General features: G+C 39.3%; 1 protein-coding gene across 6 annotated transcripts in view; it reads right to left on the bottom strand.

Annotated features, from left to right (window-relative positions):
- ATAD2B (ATPase family AAA domain containing 2B) overlaps positions 1 to 13,603 on the bottom strand; it is a 221,718-nt gene that overhangs the window by 113,331 nt on the left and 94,784 nt on the right. For all 6 annotated transcript variants that reach the window (XR_016229549.1, XR_016229550.1, XM_002710061.6 and 3 more), the window contains exons 13-14: positions 10,171 to 10,259; positions 905 to 1,064 (exon numbers count right to left, since the gene is read on the bottom strand). Coding sequence is in view for 4 of the 6 variants with exons in the window: in XM_002710061.6 (XP_002710107.1) it covers positions 905 to 1,064; positions 10,171 to 10,259 (249 nt within the window). In the remaining 2 variants the exon portion in view is untranslated. The remainder of the gene's footprint in view (positions 1 to 904; positions 1,065 to 10,170; positions 10,260 to 13,603) is intronic.

The raw sequence follows: 13,603 nt of genomic DNA, 5'->3' as shown, positions 1-13,603 counted from the left end.
CCCAATGAAGAGCCGAACATTGAACAAGTCAGAGTAAGAATAACAATATAAATTTTAGGGACAGATGTTTTGACACAGCAAGTTAAGCCACTGCTTGGGGTAATTGTATTCCATATTGGAGAGCCTGGTTGAAGTCCCCCGACTACTCTGCTTCCAATCCAGCTTCCTGCTAATGCTCCCTGGGGGCAGTAGATGATAATTTTGAGTACTTGAGTCCTGCCACCCACCTAGGAGACCCAGATGGAGTTCCTGGTTACCGGCATTGTAAACATTTGGGCAGTACCAGCCCTGGCTATTGTAAATATTTGGGCAGTAAACCACTGGACAGAATATCTCAACATCTCTCTCTCTCTCTTTCTCTGCACTTCAATTAAATAAATATTTTAAAATCTTTTTAAAAATTTCAAATAGAATTAGGAAACAAGAATTTTATATATTGTATTCTTTTAAAATATTTATATCATAAGGAATAAAGTTTCTGCTTTTAACTAAATGTGACACGGTCATTTCTGTGAAAATTGGAGGTCCTCATTCATAAACCCACCAATAGTCTGTAAAAACATTATTTTTATAAAAACAAATCTACCTAAGCTAACTATAGACATATTTCCTCCCATACAAGACAATCGCCACACTCTGGAGAAATAAAGGAAAGAGTAGGTAACCATAGTAATGTAATCAAGAGTTTCCCTCCTACTTTCTAAACATCATAAACTTTCTGATAACTGTCAATAGAAAAAGATTACGCTGTTTAATGATTATAGAAAGTTTTTAAAGTATTAACTAAGATATCCCATAAAGCACAAAATCTGAACAATGAAAATTCATAAAATATCACTGTCATAGTATAGTTTATACTTGAATTATATATAAATCACAATGTACCGAAAACAAAGATTCTCACCTTCTGATCAGGCAAATTGAAAAGGAATTCTCTGTCAAAACGACCAGGTCTCCTGAGTGCAGGATCTATGGAATCAAGTCTGTTTGTAGCACCAATAACAACAATTTCACCCCTATTATCTAATCCATCCATAAGGGCAAGGAGAGTGGAGACTATGGAGCTGAAAGAAAATTTTCATGCAAAATTGAAAATTTTAAAAAGAAAGGAAAGAAAAAAGACATAGTAAACATGGCTGTTCACAATAACTTTTATCAGTCTTAAATGCTATAAAATAGCATAAAGTAGCATGAAGACATCATAATACAAAAAATCATTTACAGAAAGTATTCTAGAAAATGTTAAAAAAAAAAAACAAAACACCAGAATCTTATAGACAGCAACCTAAAGAGAGAATGGGAGGGAGGAAGGAGAGACAGAGAGAGAGAAGAAAATATAAAATGGATCTCATCAAAATAAAAAATTTTCTGCTTCAAAGAACACTTTCAAGAAAGTAAAAAGACAACATAAAGGAAAAAATATTTGCAAATCAAAATAGTTGATAAGGGTCTAGAGAGCAGAATATATAAAACTATTACAACAACAATATAAATACAAATAATCAAGTAAAAAAAAAAAAGAAAAAAAAGATGTGCAGGCATTTGGCCCATCCCTGAGGGTGCACGCTGGGACACCCACATTCCATATCGGAATGCCTGGGTCTGAGTCCCGGCTCCACATCCAATTCCAGCTTCTTATGATGAGCACCTGGGAAGCAGCAGATGATGGCACAGGTGGTTAGATCCCTGCCACCCACGTCGGAGACCTGGACTGAGTTCCCAACTCCTGGCTTCAGCATGACCCAGTCCCAGATTTTGTGGGCACTTAGGCAGTAAACCATCATACAGGGGATCTCCCAGTATCTATCTATCTATCTATCTATCTGCCTCTCAAATAGTGATTACAAAAAGTAAACTATTCAAATCCACATACTTCCAAAGAACAGAAACAAAGAACATAATATTACATTAGGCATATGCAAACAAAATGAAATGAGATACCACTTTAAACCCACTAGGATGACTATAATGAGACATAATTAGCATTTATGAAGGTAAAGAGAAACTGGAACACTCTTACACAACTTGGTGGAAATGTAAAATGGTGTGCCTCAGGGTAGGCATTTGACACAGTAGTTAAAACTCTGTTTGAGACGCCCACATCCCACACTGGAGTGCCTAGGTTCAAATCCCAACAACACTCCTGATTCCAGATGCCTAGTAATGCATACCCTGGGAGGCAGCAGGTGATCTACTGATTAATGAGGAAGAAAAGACAACTTGAAAATATTAAACCTTCCAAATCATGAACTTGGTGTTTCTCAAACAAATGTTTATATTTTCTGCATAGATATAACATGGAATCTCTTATATTTATTCATAGTAACATCCTTTTTTTTTTTTTTTTGGTGAGACAATAATCTCATTTTTATAAAATCACAGGGAAATACAAGATTTGTTTTTATATTGATTAGTCTAATCTTGCTACCATTTGTCAATAGATTGCTTTGGAATTTCTACATAGATAATTGAATCATCTACAAATAACAGTATAATTTTTCCCTACAATAAAATACCATCTTTGTTATGCCAGACTATACTGATCAGGATCTATAGAACGGTTCACAGCAGCAGTTGCCTTCTCCATATAAAACATTTTCATATCTCAACATTAAGTATGTCTGTTATAGATGCTTTCTTTATACATCTTTAGGGAAAACAGCTTAATAGTGTTTGTTCTTTGAGATGAAAAATTTTACCATGACTCAATGGTGAATTTTATCAAACATTTCTTCCACAACCATCAAGATGACTATATGACTTTCCTCTAATATGATAATGTGATGAGTTAACATTAATTGACTTCTCTCATGGTAAATAAACATTGTATATTTCAATACAATAAATTTGGTCAAAATAATTATCCTTTTTATACATTCCTGGATATCACATGCTAGTAACTTGTTTAGGATTTTTATACTCATATTCACAAATAAGACTAGGTGCCAACAAAATTTCTTACATCAAGTTTTACGAAGATAAAATTGACATACATATATTGGAAGTACACAATTTGATAAATTTTTTAAGTATGTGTGTACCTGTGAAACCATGACCATAACCAAAATAAATACCACATCATCATGTACTTCTACAAACTCTTTTGTAACCCAGCCTACTGCCCTCTTAGCTTCCTTGACCCCATCCCATTCAACCACTGACCTGAGTTATCATTAAAGGTTATCGGCAGTACCTAAACTTTAATACACAAAGAACCATACAGTAAGTAGTCTCTTTTATTGCAGATTCATGCATTCAGCATAATTTTTTTTCAAAGAGTCACTGACATTATTGGTTTCATATAGCTTATTCCTTTTTAATATTAAGTAATATTATATTAGGTGGATTTACTAAAATTTGTTTATTAATTCACACAGTGACTGCCATCTGGGTTATTTTTAGTTTTTGGGTCTTACCAAAAAAGCTGCCAGGAAACTCATATACAAGAAACAAAGATTCTTCCCTATGTTTTGTTTCCTAACAGATTTATACTTTTAGAACTATTTTATTTATTTGAGAGGCATAAAGACAGAGAGACAGAGACAGAGAGAGAGATAAGAGAAAGAGCTCCCTTCTGCTGGTTCAGTGCCCCAGTGCCAGGAGCAGCCAGGCAGATGCCAGGAGCCAAGAACTCAATCCAGGTCTCCCATGTGGGTGGGTGGCAGAGACCCAACAACTTGAGCCATCATCTGCTGCCTCCCAAAGTCTGTACTATTAGGAAGCTGAAATTGGGAATGGGACAGGACGCAAACCTGGGTTAAACACTAAACAAACACCAAACACTTTCAGAAAATAGGAGAGGAGGGTATATATCTCATCTATGTATCCCCTCAAATCAAAATCACTTGGTTCCAAACTCAGATGCAGCCACTTTAAAAGTAACTACAGGGGTGAGCATTGTGGCCCAGTAGAGTAAACCACCAGTTGGGTAGCCTAAATCCCTTATTAGAGAGCCTGGTTCAGGTCCTGGCTATCCCAAACTTACAATCCAGCTTCCTGTTAATGACAGCCTGGCAGGCGGCAGTTGACGGCTCAAGTACTCAGGTCCTTCCCAACAACATGGGAGACCTGGATGGAGTTCCATATTCCTGGCTTCAGCGGGGCTAGCCCTGGCTATTGCAGATATATTTTCTTTTTTTTAACTTTTATTTAATAAATATAAATTTCCAAAGTACAGCTTTTGGATTACAGTGGCTTTCCCCCGCCCCCCACCCCCATAGATTCCCTCCCACCCGCAACTCTCCCAACAGATATAGTTTCTCTCTCTCTCTCACTCTCACTCTCGCTCTGCCTTTCAAATAAATAAATACTTTTTTTAAAAGTAACAATGGAGGCTGGCGCCGCGGCTCACTAGGCTAATCCTCTGCCTTGCGGCGCCGGCACACCGGGTTCTAGTCCCGGTCAGGGCGCCGGATTCTGTCCCGGTTGCCCCTCTTCCAGGCCAGCTCTCTGCTGTGGCCAGGGAGTGCAGTGGAGGATGGCCCAAGTGCTTGGGCCCTGCACCCCATGGGAGACCAGGAGAAGCACCTGGCTCCTGCCATCGGATCAGCGCGGTGCGTTGGCCGCAGCTCGCCGGCCGCGGCGGTCATTGGAGGGTGAACCAACAGCAAAGGAAGACCTTTCTCTCTGTCTCTCTCTCTCACTGTCCACTCTGCCTGTCAAAAAAAAAAAAAAAAAAAATTAACAATGGAGAGGGGAGCGGCACAGCGGGTTAATGCCCTGGCCTGAAGCACTGGCATCCCATATGGGCACAGGTTCGAGACCCGGCTGCTCCACTTCTGATTCAGCTCTCTGCTATGGCCTGGGAAAGTAGTAGAAGATGGCCCAAGTCCTAGGGCCCCTGCGCCCATGTGGGAGACCCAGAGGAAGCTCCTGGCTCCTGGCTTAGGATGGGTACAGCTCTGGCCGTTGCAGCCGGGAGTGAACCAGCAGATGAAAGACCTCTCTCCCTCCCTCTCTCTCTCTGTGTGTGTGTATGTGTGTGTGCATGTAACTCCGACTTTCAAATAAATCTTTAAAATAATAAATAAAGTAAGAATAGGGGCCAGTGTTGTGGTACAACAAGCTAAACTGTTGCTTTCAATGTCAGAATTCCATGTCAAAGCACCAACTAGAGTCCCAGCTACTCTGCTTCTGATCCACCTGGGAAAGCAGCAGAGGGTGGCATGAGAATTTGGACCCCTGCTACTCACGTGGGAGACCCAAATGGAGCTCTGGGCTCCTGACTTTGGCATAGACCAGTCCTGATCATTGTGGCCATTTGGGGTGTGAACCAGCAGACAGAAGATATCTCTAGGGCCAGGCTGTGGCAGAATGGATTAAAGTCCTGGCCTGCAGCACAGCATCCCATCTGGGTGCCAATTCAAGTCCTGGCTGCTCCACTTCCAATCCAGCTCCCTGCTAATACACCTGGGAAAGCAGTGGAGAATGGCCCAAGTCCCCTGCACACACATGGGAGATCCAGAAGAACCTCCTAGCTCCTGGCTTCGGATGGGCTCAGCTCCAGCCACTGCCGCCATTTGGGGAGTGATCCCTCAGATGGAAGACCTCTCTCTCTCTCTGTCTAAATCTCTTTGTAACTTTTTTAAATAAAAATAAATCTCAAAAAAAAAAAAAAAAGATTTCTCTCTCTCCTATTCCCCCTCCCCTTCACATAAATAAATCTTTAAAAATAATAAAAATAAAAACTACATATCAGTGATATAGACTCATCAATGTCTCATAATCATAGATGATAATTTTTTTAAATATTAGCAACTTGAATCCAACATTTTAAAAAATAGTAATATGGGGCCAGAACAGTAGCACAGTGGGCTAGACCACTGTGTGCAGTGCCTGCATCCCATGTGAGCACTGGTTCAAGTTCCAGCTGCTCGACTTTACATCCAGCTCTCTGATAGTATACCCACAAGGGCAGTGGAGAATGGCCTAAGAGCTTGGGTCCCTGTGTCCACGTGGGAGACTTAGAGGTAGCTCCAGGCTCCTGGCTTCAGCCTGACCCAACCCCAGCCATTGCAGCCATTTGGGGAGTGAACCAGCAGATGGAAAATTTCCTGTCTCTCTCTCTGTGTCTCTCCCTCTCTCTCTGTAATTCTGACTTATAAATTTAAAAGTTAATATATCATGAGCAAGTGTATCCAAAGAATACAAAACTAGTTTAACATCCAAAATTACATTAAAACATTCCAAAATAAAATAAAGGCAAAAAGTCATATAAATGATTAATTCAAACGAGGCAGAAGGAAAAGCATGTTATAAGGTTCAATACTCTATCACAGCAAAATAAACACTTGCAACAAACTAGGAATATAATAGAAATTCCCCAGTCAGATGAAGGTCAGCTTCACAAAACAGAGAGTTAAAATCATTTAATGGCAAAAGTATCAAAGTTTTCTACCCAATACAGGACATAACGCAAGGATTTCCATTATCAGCACATTCAATTAAGCATAGATTCTAGCCGGAGGAGTTAAGTAATAAAAAGAAATAAGAAGGCCGGCGCCACGGCTCACTAGGCCAATCCTCCGCCTGCGGCACTGGCACCCCGGGTTCTAGTCCCGGTTAGGGCGCCGGATCTGTCCCGGCTGCTCCTCTTCCAGTCCAGCTCTCTGCTGTGGCCCGAGAAGGCAGTGGAGGATGACCCAAGTGCTTGGGCCCTGCACCCGCATGGGAGACCAGGAGGAAGTACCTGGCTCCTGGCTTCGGATTGGCACGGCGCACCAGCCGTAGCAGCCATTTGGGGGGTGAACCAACGGAAGGAAGACCTTTCTCCTCTCTGTCTCTCTCCTTCACTGTCTAACTCTGCCTGTCAAAAAAATAAATAAATAGATAAATAAATAAATAAATAAATGAAAATGAGAGACATACATTGGAAGGGAAGAAGCAAAACTATAGTTCTTTATAGATATGATCATACATGCATAAAACCATAAGGGATTCATAAAATAGCTTAAGAAACTAAAATATGGATATAGGAAGGTTGTGGATACAAACTCTATAAAATCATATTTACATATCAACTGTAAAATAATTAAAAATTATATTTTAAAAATTCCATTCACATTAAAAAACAATAAAATACTTAGAAATAAGTGTTTCAAAAGATGTCTTCTTGGTGCTGGTGCTGTGGCGTAGTGGGTTGAGCCACCACCTGCAGTGCTGACATCACATGCGGGAGCCAGTTTGAGCCCTGGCTGCTCTACTTCTAATCCAGTGCTTTGCTATAGCCTGGGAAGGCAATGGAAGATGGCCCAAGTCCTTGGGCCCCTGTACCCAAGTAGGAGACCTAGAAGAAGCTCCAGGCTCCTGACTTCAGATTGGTTCAGCTCCGGCCATTGCAGCCATTTTGGTAGTGAACCAATAGATGAAAGACCTCTCTCTCCCTCTCCCTTTCTCTCTCTGCCTCTGCCTCTCTATAACTCTGCCTTTCAACTAAAACAAAAAAATCTTTAAAAAAGAAAAAAATATGTCTCCAGCCCTTATAACTAAAACCTATAAGACACAGCAAAGAGAAATTGAAGAAGACTTAAATAAATGGATGGGGGTACTATGTTCATGGATTGGGAGACAAAGGTTGAGATGACAATTCTTCTCTAATAGATCTACAGATTCAAAGCAATCCAATAAATTCCCATAGACTTTTCTAAAGAATTAACAAGGAATTTTTAAAAATATATATGGGGGAAGGGGGGCTGGCGATGTGGTACATCAGGTTAAAGCCCCAGCCTACAGTGCTGGCATCCCATATGGGCGCCAGTTCAAGTCCTGGCTGCTCCACTTCCGATCCGGCTCCCTGCTAATGTGCCTGGGAAAGCAGCAGAAGATGGACCAAGTGCTTGGGTCCCTATACCCATGTTGGGGACTAGAAGAAGCTTCTGGCTCCTCCTGGCTTCAGATCAGCCTAGCTCCGGCCATTGCAGCCATTTGGGAAGTGAACCAGCAGGTGGAAGACCTCTCTCTGTCTCTGTCCGTACCTCTCTCTGTAACTCTGTCTTTTGAATAAATAAATCTTTAAAATATATATGTATGCGTTATATATATATGGCTAGTGCTGTGGTTTAGCAGGTAAAGCCACCCCCTGCAGTACCAGTATCCCATATGGGTGCTGGTTCGTGTCCTGGCTGCTCCTCTTCCAATCCAACTCTCTGCTATGGCCTAGGAAAGCAGCGGAAGATGGCTCAAGTGCTTGGGCCCCTGCAACCACGTGGGAGACCTGGAAGAAGCTCCAGACTCCAGGCTCTTTGTTTCAGATCAGCCCAGCTCTGGCTATTATGGCCATTTCAGGAGTGAATCAACAGATGGAAGACCTCTCTCTCTCTCTCTCTCTCTCTCTGCCTCTACCTCTCTCTAATCTGCCTTTCAAATAAATAAATAAATCTTTGAAAAAAAATATATACATGGAAAGGCAATGGACCAATAAAATAATTTTGAAGGAGAAAAACATTGGAGGATTTATACTTACAAGACCTAATATATAAAACTACAGTAATCAAAACAATGGGGTCAAAATAAACCTGTTGGTCAAAGGAATCAACTTGCAAATAAAGGAATAGACACACACTTATAAGATGTCAAGAAATTCAATAAGGACAAAGTAACTTTTTAATAGTCCTGGAAAAAATTCATAGTTATATAAAAATAAATTTCACTTGCTACCTTGTACCTTATAAAAATTAACTCAAACTCTTACCTCATATTAATATACAATTATTAACTTAAAATAAATCATTGAATTAATTGTTAGAGCTAAAACTATTAATATTTTAGAATAAAATATAGAAGAAACCTGTTAACACATTAGGCAATTTTTCTCAAGCAGAACAAAAAAAGCACAGTTTAAGATTTAAATCTTTTCCTTTTCAAAACAAAACATAAGCAAAAGCCAGACAACAAAATTTTCAAAACACAAATCCAAGGGCCAGGCACTGTGGTATAGTGGGTTATACAGCCACCCTCAATGTCGGCATCCCTTATGGACACTGGTTCAATTCCCAGCTGCTCCACTTCCAATCCAGCTCCCTGCTAATGCACCTAGGAGAACAGCAGAAGATAGCCCAAATGCTTGGCCCCCTGCACCCATGTGGGTGACCTGGAAGAAGCTCGTGGCTTCTGCTTCGGCCTGGCCCAGTCTCAGCCATTGTGGCCATTTGGGGAGTGAACCAGCAGATGGGAGATCTCTCTCTCCGTTTCTCCCTCTCTTTCTGTTACTCTGCCTTTCAAGTAATAAATCTTTAAAAAAAAAAAAAATCTAACAAAGTGCTTGTGTCAACAGTATATAAAGTTCTTGCAACAAAGAAAGATAATACAATCCAATGCCTTTTTTTAAGAGCAAAAGATTTAATAGATATTTCACAAAAATACATAAATGAGCAATAAACAAATACAAAGATGCTCAATATTATTAATCATTAGAAAAATGAAAATTAAATCCATACTAGAATGGCTAACAGAGTAACAATACCAAGTGCTGACAAAGATGAGAAGCAACTTAAGTTCTCAAACATTACTGGAATATAAAAAGGTACAACCACTCTGAAATACAGAATAGTGTCACCTTTTGAATGTAAACATATATTTACCATAGGATCCAGATATTCCTCTTTTAGGCATTTACCCAACAGAAAGGAAAACATGAACATAGTAGTATTAACATAATAGTCAAAAATAAAGCAAAACAAATCCCATCAGATGGCTTATGAACAAGAAGAGCTACACATCCATGCATACCAAGGAATAATATAAAGGAATGAAGTATTAGTATACATTACACAAATTTCAAAATATTATGCTAAATCAGATTAGGCTACCCTTTCTGTAAAAGGTCATATAGTAAATGTTTTAATCTTTCAAGCCATATGTCCTCTCTTTCACAACTATTTAACTTTGCTCTTGTAGCACAAAAGCAACATGGGTTGCTGAAGGAATCAACATGTTTTGATATTGTTTTTTTTTTCAATGTTGAAGTTTTCCAATAAAATTTCATTTACAAAAATTGAGAGCTTAATTTGTCCCACAGGCTGTGGTTTGCTGACCACTGTGCTAAATGAAAGAAGTGTTCTCCAAATTTTAAATTTCTTTCTTAAGCCTCATAGTACTTAGCCAAGGGCTAAGGTTAAATACTAAATCAATGAGTGAAAAAGAACTCAACAAAATCAGATTAGGAAAAATTACCTGTGGATCTGATCCTGTCTACTAGAGCGAACTGGAGCTAATCCATCTATTTCATCAAAAAATATTATAGATGGTCTCATCAAATACGCCTAGTAAAAAGAAAACAAAAGTTATTTACTGTACTACTTTAATTTTCTAAATTCATTGTATTTCTTAAGTAATATAAGCAAATGGTACATGAGCAGGTAAGACAGGCTACACAGTAAAAAGGAAATGTCTCCACCTCAATCTCCAACTACAAACTCTTCTCCCAGTAGGCAACTATTCTTTCCAGTTGCTTTTTGTTCCATACATATTTATACATACAAATTTTAAAAAAATGTATTTTTAAACCTAAATGATAGCACATAATATACATTCCTTTTATCAGACTTTTTAATATAACAATTTTTCTTAGTGTCCATGTGAGATGCGCCTCATTTTTTTTTAACACTTGTATAATGTCCCGCTGTATAAATGTATCATAATTAAACCAGTCCCCTTCTTGTGTAAATTTAGGTGTTTTTCAAAATGTCCCCACTATAAACAATATTGTAATAAACTGTGCATATTATTTCATATGAATAAGATATATCAGTATAATAAATACTAAAAAATGGTACTATTAGTTCGAAAGTATGTGTCATCTCTAACAGGTATTTGCAAATTGCCTTCTGCTGAATTTACTAACACTCTAACTAGAAATATATCAGTGTACTAACAATGTATTACCAAACTTATTGACTTTCATCATTTTTTAGAATGTTAATGTAGCTTTAATTTTCATTTCTATTCTGAGTGAAGGTGAGTACATTTTCTTTCAGACCAATACAGACTGCTTTTTCTATGAAACTTCATATTATTTGTCCATTATGTCACCAGATCACTGGTCTTTTCCTTACTGGTTTGTGGAAGCTATTCATTTATTTTAAATATTAGCCCTTTTAGGGGTTGGTACTATGGCACAGTGGGTTAAGTCTCCTCCACCAGCAACACTGGTATCCTATGTGAGCACCAGGTATGAGTCCTGGCTGCTCTGTTCCCAATCCAGCTTCCTGCTAATGTGCCTGGGAAAGGACATGCCCCTGCCACCCAACTGGGAGACTGGATGGAGTTCCAGGCTCCTGGCCCAGCCCTGGACATTGTGATCATTTGGAGAGTGAATCAGCAGATAGAACATCTCTTTCTCTCTATCTCTCCTTAACTCTGTTAATCTTTCAAATGAATAAAATAAATGTTAAAAAAAAAAAAATTAGCCCGGGCCGATGCTGTGGCACAGCGGGTTAACGCCCTGGCCTGAAGCGCCAGCATCCCATTTGGGCTCCAGTTCAAGACCCAGCTGCTCCACTTCTGATCCAGCTCTGTTATGGCCTGGGAAAGCAGCAGAAGATGGCCCAATCCTTGGGCCCCCGCACCCTCATGGGGGACCTGGAAGAAGCTCCTGGCTTCGGATTGGCACAGCTCCAGCTGTTGCGGCCAATTGGGGAGTGAACCATGGGATGGAAGACCTTTCTCTCTCTCTCTGCCTCTCCTCTCTCTCTGTGTAACTCTTTCAAGTAAATAAATAAATCTTAAAAAAAAAAAAAAATTAGCCTCTTAAGAAAAAAAAAGTAAATACTTTTCTGTAACAGGTCCTATCTTTTGGCTTAATTTATACTACTGTTACCACCAAAATTCAGGTTGAAATATAATTGCCACTGATGCTACAGGGAGCTGGAACCTTTAAGTGGCTTTTAGGTCATGAGGGTTTTACCCTCATGAACGGACTAATGTATCTTGGAAATGGATTGAGGAGGGCACCCCCTCCCTACCTCTGCTTCAGTCTCCCTTTTCTCTCTGCCTTTCTGCTGTCTCCTACCATATTATGATGCAGCCCTTATGAAGGCCCTTACCAGATACTGGCCCCTTCTCAGCCCCTAGAACTACAAGTCAGTAAGTTTCTGCTCATTATAAATGACCCAGTTGTAGCATTCTAAGACAACAACAGGAAATGGACCAAGACTGGTATTTTGTTGCCATGCAGAAGTTTCAAAATTACTTAGGGGCCAGCATTGTGGCATAGCAAGTAAGGCCACTGCCTGCCAACACCAGCATCCCATATGGGCACCAGTTCATGTTCTAGCTGCTTTCCTTACAAACCAGCTCCCTGCTAATGGCCTGGGAAAAACAGTGGAAGATGGCCCAAGTGTCTGGACCCCTGCCACCCACATGAGAGACCTGGATGAAGCTCCTGGTTCCTGGCCCAGCACTGGCCATTTGGGGAGTGAACCAGCAGACAGAAGATTTCTCTGTTTTTCCCTCTCTCTCTATAATGCTGACTTTCAAATAAATAAATGTAATCTTTTAAAAAGCTATTTTATGCATTCGATCTTTTCTTCCATAATTAGACCCTCCATACTCTGAAATTGTAAACAAAATTCTGTCTTCTTCTGCTACCTTCTGTCATTTTTCTCATTTAAATAGTAGATCTAGCAGGAATTTAATTTGATTCAAGGTGAATAAATATGAAATTACAAATGAAACATTTTATCACATAAATTTATTCAATATAATTTATGCTTCAAAATTAACAACAAATTCTTAGTTCACAGTAAGATAGGTTTACTAAGGAATGGATATGAATTTTCCATTTTTCTCAGATTAATACAATATACATTAAACTTCCAGGGTTTTCTAATTTGAAATGAAGGACAATTCAAACATAAAATTTGACTTTTGGGAAAAAAAGTAGTGGTATTAAAAGAACAGGAATTACAAAAGAGAAAAAGAGTTAAGATTTGATAATTATTTTTGTTATACATAAATAGCCACTTTGTGCAATCACAGCCTCACAGGATTACAAAAGAGAAGTAGAATTAACTTATGTGCCAGCCATTGCAACATACATTTTATATACTTCTTCTCTGTCAAAGGTATTACCACTGCTATCAAACAAAAGATCTGTATACTTTATGGGAAAGTGAGACATAAACTAACACCTGACATCAAAGGCCATACTCTTAGCCCTTATTACTGCCTCATTTCACTGAGTGCATATATCATGTCCTTAATTCAGAATGTAGAATCCACCATTTAAAATAATCACAAGTATAAGCAATAAAAGACTAAAAGAAAAAGGAAACCAACATTTCAACTACTCTTATTCACCAAAGAAAATTATAAAATAAAGTAAAATTTTTATTTATTTATTTATTTATTTGAGAGAAAAGAGGGCAAACCCCTTACACTGATCCATTCCCCATAATGGCCACAGGCTGGGGGCTGAAGTCAGGAGCTAAAAACTCAGTCCAGGTCTCTTAGATGGGTGTCAGGGACCCAACGACTTCAGCCATCACCACTGCCTCCCAAGGTCTGCATTAGCAGGAAGCTGGAATCAGCAGCCAGATCTGGGCATGAAACCAGGCACTTGCATGGCAGACATGGGCATCCCAACCAGCAGCTTAACCAACAGGCC

This window comes from Oryctolagus cuniculus, chromosome 2 (genome assembly GCF_051225735.1).
Source record: "Oryctolagus cuniculus isolate XC-2025 breed Fujian yellow rabbit chromosome 2, ASM5122573v1, whole genome shotgun sequence".
Taxonomy (NCBI): domain Eukaryota; kingdom Metazoa; phylum Chordata; class Mammalia; order Lagomorpha; family Leporidae; genus Oryctolagus; species Oryctolagus cuniculus.
Note: the sequence above shows the minus strand (reverse complement) of the source record. Positions and strands in the feature narration are given on the sequence as shown.